The following is an 8373-nucleotide window of genomic DNA, read 5'->3' on the forward strand; positions in this document are numbered from 1 at the left end:
CATCCCCACCAGCCTGCCCACTGGGCTAAATATACCCCGGCAGGTTGCGAATGTCGCACTCTCAGTGTAACCTGAGCCCCATCAGCCCAGCAGCAGGGCAGAGTCGCCCCTGCTGCCCACTCGCACCCAGGGCCCAGCCAGCACCAGCAGCATGGAGACACCCAGCAAAGACCACCACATTGTCCTGGTGAGCACCCCACCCCTGTTGACCCTCTCTGTGCCCACCTTGTTGCTTTCCTGCATCCAAGTCTCCTCAGGGCTTTGCTGCCCTTTGCCTTTCCTCCATGCTCTGTTTCTACCTGTCCAACCCCCTCTGGCACTCGGGGACCCCACCAGTTTGGGGGTATCCCTCCACTTCTGCCACCCATGGGGCCCAGCTGGCCTGGCCTTCAGGGGTTTGAGGTAGCTTTTCTGAATGTGACCCAGCAGGTGGGACCCACTAGGGATGGTGTCTGTGAGCCTCATGTCCCCCAGCCTCCTACTTTACCCCCCAACCCTTCATTCCATTCCCTTGTCCCCCTGCATCCTCCACCACCCCATAGCCTCTCTGATCACCACAACCTCCCTCTCTATCCCTCCCTGCTCTGCTCAGATGGTTTCCTAAAATTACCCTGAGAATGAGCCAGGCCCTGGGGTGGGAAGGGGGAGGGTGTTTCTGTCTCTCTCTCTTGCACATGCACGCACGTGCGCGCGCACACACACACACACACACACGCACACACACACACTCTTTCACCCCCCTCCAGGAGGCTAGGGGTGGCAGCTCTGGGTCAGGGAAGGTCAGGATGGCCTGCAGTGTGGGGAGATGTTGGGAGGGACTCTTGCTTGGGGTGGGACAAGTAGGGTTGGTGTCCTCCCCCAGCCTGGGAGAATGAGCTAAGTGGGGCATCACAGTGTGAGTTGTACAGGGGGGATACTGGTGTTTGGGGGGCACTGTGTAGAGCACTGTAGAAGGTCTCCTTCTCTCTCAGTTTGTGCTGAACCCCAGTGACCCAGCATGGAGTGAGTGGGTACTAGCAGTGGGGGAGGCTCAGGGTGCCAAGGGGGCACTGAGATTCAGGGGGTAGAAAGAGGGGTTTGTTGGGATGGAGAGGGCTTCCCTTCCACAGTGTGCTCCAATAGTACTTTAATGGGGTGATGTATGTCAAGGGCAGGGTCTGTCCCCACCTCTCCCCTATCCTCCATTACCCTTGAGATTAATGGATGCTGTGCTACAGGATGGGAGTTCAGTGGAGGGTGCTGTCCCCTCCATTAGGGATTTCCAGTGGCTGTCAATGCTGACCTCACTATCCCAGCATGGCGCTAGGAAGGAGGAGGGACTGTCTTTTGATGAGATGTCAGACCAAAGCACTATTGAGCTGTCAAAACTCCTGTTGACTTTGTTCCTGGGTGCTTTGAGGTAGCTATCTTGCTTCACCCTAGAGGTGGCTGCATGTCAGTAGTGTCACACAGCAGCAAAGTGCACTGGGAGTCTTGTGGCTTGAAAACTGGGAATATTAATGGCTCCTCCTTGGGGAATTGCCCTCTGGAGCCTGTGCCTCCTAGAGCTGAGCCCAGCTACTTTTCCAGGTGGAGATAACTGATCCCAGATCAGCAATCAGTTCAGGCTTCAGATTTATGGATGGGTGAAACGCAGGAGAATTTGGGACCTTCTGGGATGATTCTACAGTGGGTGGGTTTGGAAAGTATGATGTGGGAAAGGAGCTGGAAGAACCGAGGGAGCAAAATCTATGCATGAGCAAAGGAGGAAATTCTCACCCTTCCAGTGACAAGAAGGCAGAAAGGCAGGCAGAGGTTGTGGTTAGGGAGTGGGACTGCAAGATCTCTGCTTGAAACCCAGGGTCTGCCACTGACTCTGTACAGCCTCAGTCAAGTCACTTGGACCTGATTGCCAGGGTCCAGTATTTGTGGTTAGGGCTTTCCAAGGGGCCACAAAATTGCAAATCCAGCCCTGAGTTCTGGAAAACCTGACCCTACACTTGCCTCTGTGGCTCGGTGTCCCCCTGGGGTCCTGCCCGTACTTTGGCATTCATTAGTACATGGTCAGTCCTTGAGTTCTGTAGGGTGGTGAGTAGCTCAAGGCAGCCCTGGTGGCTTTAGTTGCTCCCCCACTTCCACCCCAACTTGTCACTGGCAAAGTGCAGGGCATGCTTTTTCACCTTTGGGCTGGGTGCTTCCCGGAGCCAGGGTCAGTGGGGAGAGCTCTCTCCTTCCCACTGTAGGTCCCAGCAGGCTCTCACTGGGATGGCAGAGTTTGTCCCACCAGTTGTTCCCTTAGCCCATCCTGCTCCCTGAGATCGCTCCAAGATGGGTGGGTGGTTCTTCTTCCCAGTAGCACTCACTCGTTTCCCAGTTCCCCCACATTTTGCAGTGTTCTGTTTCTTAATGGACCACACACACGCACACATACGTACCAACTGGGCCACATGCCGATTCCAGTAATATATGACACTTGCTCAGCACCCAAGCCAATCACGTCCCTGCCCCACGTCACCGGCTCCTGGCTCTCTCCAACTCCTGCCTGCCAGTCCCTGCTGTCCGTCCGAGGCAGGGGAGTTGGGCCGCACTGCCTCAGAGAGATTGTGTCCCCTAGCTTGGGGGCTCCCCTTGTGCTCTTTCCTGGATGGGGCAGGGAGCCTCTAAGACCCACCACCGGGCTTCTACATCCTCCATGCAGCCAGCCCTGCTGGCTGCAGCTGTCTCCCCACCTGTGGAAGTCGCCCATTAGCTGCATCTCCTGAAGCTGACGTGCCCCATCTGACCGGGGCCCCTACTCCCAGCAAACTGCCCCTCCTTAACGTCCCCCGGTCCCAGGCAGGATGTATCTGTATGGGCTGGATGACTCAGAAGTGGTGAGTACAATCCAGCCTTGGCTTTGGCCCCCCTTGATCTGGACTGACCCTTTTTGGTGGCTGATAGATAGACTCAGGGGAGGGGCACACTGGTTAGTTGCCTGTCTCTAGGGGTGGGTACCTCCTCCTGCTCCCCCACCACCACCTCCAGCTGGGTTTGGCTGATGTTAGTCCCAGCTTGGAGAGGTCTGTCCAGGCACTTTTATTACAGCACACGGGCTCTGCTTGGAGTGGAGGGGGAGGTGGGGTGAGGAGGGTGCTTCAAAGGGGAGTGTCTTCGGAGGCTGGGGCTGAGGGGCCATGCTTCCCTCCCTGTGCTCTTGAGGAGGCTTCTTGAGTCCTGACTAGTTCTGGATGCTAGCGTAGGGTTGATTTCTCCCTGGCTGGGCAAGAGTTGGGAAAGGGGGTCTTATTACCCAGTTCCTTAGAGCAGTGCCCCATCCAGATTCCCAGTGGGTTGTGCACTCTGTGCTGGCAGGGGAAGGGGGTCTGGGCTCTCTGCCTTGCTCCCCCCTGCTCTATGCCCCCCTCAGTGAGAGATCCTTGCCCCGTCTCCCAAGGTGTATCTTCAGAGCTTATAGGATATAGTCTCTGTTATATATCAGTGTCCCTTGAGACCCACAGCTTTCTTCCCAGCCCTTTGTTCCCAGGAGCCCCATGAGGGGCAGGTCAGCCTCCCAGCTCTGTTAATCTTTGACTGCCTGCCTGAGGCCCTGCCTGGTGCTGGAGTCCAGCTTAACCAAGCTGGTGTCTCCCAAACAGGAGCAAATTCCAGCTGGGTGGCTCTTTCCTGGTCCCGCTCTTGGCTGGTCAGGTCTCATGCTACAAGGGGGTGACTTGGATTCTGCTGAAGGTTTGACAGCTCTGGGGATGGAGAGCGGGGAGAGATGCTCCCGATGGAGCTCTGAGAGTAGCACAGCATTGCAACCATCTTGTGCTGTTCCCCATCCCCAGTGACACTTGTTGGCTCCATAGGGTCACGAAGATGTTGGTGTCAGGGAGGGGAGATGCAGGACATTCTTCCCCTCTCTGTCCCAGCAAAAACAGCAGCAGAGATTTAGAACCCAAGTCTGTGATTAAAGGGGAAGACCCCTTCTGTTCCCACAGCCCCGTGGAGCTGACTGCCAGCTGGCCATGGGGCAACTCCAGCACAGCCAGCATGGGTAGATAAACATCCTGCCAGTGGGAATGCCAAGCTGAGCTTGAGAGTGAGCTGTCTGTGAGCACTGACATCTGGGAGCCTGGGCAGAGGCAGCTGGACTGATGGCGGAATGTTTCTCTGGGCTGGTGCCCCCCACTGGGAGGGGATGAGGGGGTGCCCTGTGCCCTACCTGCACATGGAGCCATGGGCTTCCTGCTGGTGCCATGAGCTGAGCTGGTCCATGAATAGAATGAGTTTGCTGGTCCTCATGTCCCATTAGGTCCAGAGTCCCAAGTCATCTGGGTTCAGAGCTGAAATACCTAGGGGAGGAGCATTGTCGGGTCAGGGGTGGGCAGGGGACAGTGCAGGACTGGTGGGATAGAGGAGTGTTTGAATACTGCAGAGACCTCTCTATACTGGGCCTCTCAGATTACACCCCCCTTTTCCTTTGATGCCCTTTCTTTTCTGATCAGGTTCTCTGAATGCCTCCCTTTGCCCCCTGCTCAGGCCCTGCCTGGGCTGTACCTGTGGGGCTGGGGCAGCCCCAGTCTGCCAGCCCTGCTACCCTCTGAGAATGCTCTGTGCTGGTGCCACACAGCCCTGGTGCCTCTGTTGACATCTGCTGCCCCCCATGGATTATTCACAGTACCTGCCAAGGCTAGGAAGACCCATCCTTTGTAGCCAGGGGCTGAATTCCGGCCTACCCCCACTCCCTGCCGCCTCCTCCCATCTCTGCCCCATGCACACCTGAGGGTGAGGTCCTGGAACCACCAGAACTCAGAGGCTTATCCCCACAAGGGCTGTGCACCTCTTCCTTGACCACAGTCCACCCCACAGACTCTTTAAATCTTCCCTCTGCCGGTTTCCTGGGTCATCCTGCTGCCTTGGGATCACCTGGTTTCATCATGCCTTGCTGCTCTGCCACCCACGCCACCTGGGAGCCGGGACTCCTGGGTTCTGTCTTTAGCTCTGGACAGGGAGTGGGATCTCGCAGGTGAGAGTGAGAGGAAAGTCTGGGATCAGGACAACTGTGTTTTACCTCCAGCTCTGGGAAGGGAGAGGAGTCTAGGTAGTAAAACCTGGGAGAGATAGAAGTGGGGAGAGAATAAGAGGACTCCTGGCTTGTGTTCCCAGCTCCAGCACAGTCCTTGTGTGGAGCTGTCCTGGCCTGTTGTGACTTGCTGTCCTGTCTCTGTACCCAGCTGCTTCACAGCCCCTTGAGGGGAGGCAGAGCAGTCTGGGTGCTTATCAGCTGAGCTGTGCGGGTGGGACCATACTGGGGGTGTGAGGCAGTGCAGAGATCTGACTCCCCCTCTCCTCCATCCCCCACACCCCACAATGGCTCAGAAATTCATTGACCAGTGTATGGCATTGCTCTTTTGGAGGCTGCGTTTGTGGTTCCCAAATTGCCTCAGACATAGCCTGCACAGACAGACTGACTGAGAGATACTGCATGGTGTTTGGGGAACTCATCCTCCAACCCAGCTGCAAGGGTCTAGAGGTGCCTCACTCCATCACCTCCTGGCCTGGGGGGCTGGGGGAAGCCTCTATCAAAGGCAAACTCCATCATTCAGCTCCAGGGGAAGGGAAGGGCAGGGACTCACCCTCCCCACCACTCCAGATGGGCCCTGGAATCTCCTCACCCATTCCCCCATCTCCTGAGGCACAGCCTATTCCCGTTCAGGAGAGAGCTTCATGTGTGTTTCCAGCCCCCACTTCCCCCATCCCTTTTCCTGCCCATGGTGGAATGTCTGTTTCAAGGTTCCCCCCCAGCCCCCACATCACAGCCCTACTTCTTCTGCCAGTGGCATTGCATTCACCAGGTTTAACAAGCCCCCCTGCCTCGGGGAGCCTGAGCCGGGACTGTCCTCCCCTGCCCGTGCTATCACGTTCCATCCCAGAGCTGTGGGAACAGCTGCGTCTGTCCCGGGGAACTGCTTTAACTCTCACAGCACCAGCCTGTCAGAACTGAAGGGGGAACTGAGGCACAGAGACAGACTCCAGGGCACCTGATGCCACACAGGGAGTCAGCAGCTGAGCTGGAAATAACCACCCCATCCCACTTCTTACCCGCTTCCCCCCACCAAAAAAACCCTAGTCTAGGAAAGAAGGGATGTACCTCTCTGTAGCAGCCTTTCTGTAACCACTACCCTAGACCTCACTCCCCTCACAAAGTTGGAGGAAAAGCCTGGAGTCTCATTAAGTCTCCCACTGCTACGGTGCCTGTAGGCATGGTGCCCCTGGGGCCTGAGCTGTGCCCTAGTTTCTCTGGCTCAGGCCACAGCAGTTCTGCTCCAGGGGCTGGGCAGGGAAGAAACTGCTGACTGGGGAAGGCAGGAGGCTGTCACAACAGCCCCAGGTGGATAGTTTCATTCCAGTGCTCCCAGAATCCATGGCAATGGTCTTGTTACAAACTGTAACTAGAGGTGGGCTGTAGATCACAGGGCATTTTGTCTTGGGAAGGGGGCAGTGGGACGTTGCTCCAGCTCCAGCCTCAGCCCTTGTCCTGTGGCATGGCCATGGATAGGGTTGTGCTCCTGCTGAGCTGTCTGGCCATAGGCCCATCCCCTGCCCTTCCTGGGGATGGGTGTGTGGGGAAGAGGGCTGCAAAGCACGCTGACTCCCCTGACCCTGGTCTGCTCCCCCAGGGCTCTGCAGAGTCCTACACCAGCCGCCCCTCAGACTCGGATGTGTCCCTGGAGGAGGATCGTGAGGCTCTGCACAAGGAGGCTGAGCGCCAGGCCCTGGCACAACTGGAGAAGGCCAAGGTAGGACCTGAGAAAGGGGGGTTGTGGCCGTGGCGGCTGCTCTGTGAAGCCTGGACTGGCTGGGGGTGGGTAGGAGCCTCTTCCTGTGCCCATGCCATGGGGCATTGGTATGGGAGCTGGGCACAGCACTTGCCCATGCCCAACTCCCCCTGGCCCGTCCGCCTAGAGAGTTGGGCCAGCTCATGGCACAGAAGTCACAAAGCCATTCAGCTCATGTAGGAAGGGCTTGTGCATTTAGACCCAAACGTTGCCCATTCTGTTGGAACCCAAGGGCATTGCATGCACCTTCCCATCCTCACACTCCCCCTGCAGCCATGTGTGACACCAACCCCATCCTCCAGCCAGATCCTCTGGACTGGCTTGGCTGGAGGCCTCGCTGGAAAATACAGCTTGTTCCTGGCCAGGTGGCTGGGTACAGGCCCTGGCTGGCACAACCTATATGCCTGTGCTGGGCCACTTCATCCACTTCTACCTGTGTCTGCAGCCTTTTCTCCACCAGCATGCACACAGCCCTGCTCTTGCCCTGCAGTCCCAACTCTCAGGTCCCAACCTGCCAGCCTCCTGTAAGAGTCGCTGCATTTCTGACATAGTCCAGCTGTGATGCTAGGATCCCCTGCTCTTGTCAGTTCCTGAGCCCCATTATAAACCCCAGCTGGGGCTGCCTTCACCCTTCCTGGCACAAATGTTCTAACCTGTCTGGTTGTTGCTGGCCCCAGGCCCAGCACCACCCATAAATCGCAGGAAATGGACAAGGTCCTACAATCAGTTAATTCATTTAGCTAATCTTGATGAAACGTCTCATCGACCCAGGCTGGGTCAGGGACAGAGCACCGGTGCCAGAAGACTGCGGGCTGGCACTGCCCCACCTGGCGGCATCCCAGCCCTTCCATTACACACCTTGGGGCCAGCCACCAACCAGAAAACACTGCGGAATGGGGGAGGTCCCTGCCCTGCCCTGTTCTGTCCATGTGTGCAGGAGGTATACTCTGAGTAGAGGAAAGAGGAGATGCACCTCTCTGTAGCAGCATGTGCAAAGGGGGGCTCTTGATACCAAGGCAAGGGTGATGCAGAGCCCCCCCCTAAAGCTTCTTCCAAGAGGCACTGGACCCTGGGGGTGGGTCCCTGTCCCGTAGAATGTTTTCATCCCCTGTGGCAGGGAGATGGGATGCATTGGCTAGAATCACTGTCTCCATTCTTAGATGTACCCCACCAACCAAGTCCCTGTCATCTCTTCCTGAGGCCCAGGCACTGTTGGGTGCAATGTGAGGATATGAAAGCTACCCCTATGGGAGTAGTGTGGGGTCCAGCAGTTACAGCAGGAAGGGGCTGGGTGCCAGGACTCCTGGGTTCTGTTCCCAGCTCTGTGTGGCCCGAGACATACCACCTGTTCCTTTGTGCCCCCCTGGATCCTAAGCTGAGGCTGAACGTGCAGCCAAGTAGAGCAGCCCTTGATGCCCCAACTCTGCCCCCACAACTCAGTCCACTAGCTGAGTTCCCCCTGCCATAATGTCCTCTGCTCCACATGGCTTGCCAAGCCACAGCAACAATCTACAGGAGGGAGGAAGCTGTCAGTTCTCAGGGAACGATCACTGCCTTGACTGCACAGACCCAA

General features: G+C 57.1%; 1 protein-coding gene across 5 annotated transcripts in view; it reads left to right on the forward strand.

Moving 5' to 3' along the window:
• Positions 1-8373, forward strand: part of CACNB1 (calcium voltage-gated channel auxiliary subunit beta 1) — a 39482-nt gene that overhangs the window by 4519 nt on the left and 26590 nt on the right. For 4 of the 5 annotated variants that reach the window (XM_019507432.1, XM_019507464.1, XM_019507447.1 and 1 more), the window contains exon 2: positions 6642-6761. In XM_019507432.1, coding sequence (XP_019362977.1) covers positions 6642-6761 — 120 coding nt within the window. Of the gene's footprint in view, positions 1-98; positions 188-6641; positions 6762-8373 lie in introns of those variants that run through there. The other variant, XM_019507441.1, reaches the window with a different exon arrangement.

The sequence above is a fragment of the Gavialis gangeticus genome, unplaced genomic scaffold, assembly GCF_001723915.1.
Source record: "Gavialis gangeticus isolate Ggan-Ray unplaced genomic scaffold, GavGan_comp1, whole genome shotgun sequence".
NCBI lineage: Eukaryota > Metazoa > Chordata > Crocodylia > Gavialidae > Gavialis > Gavialis gangeticus.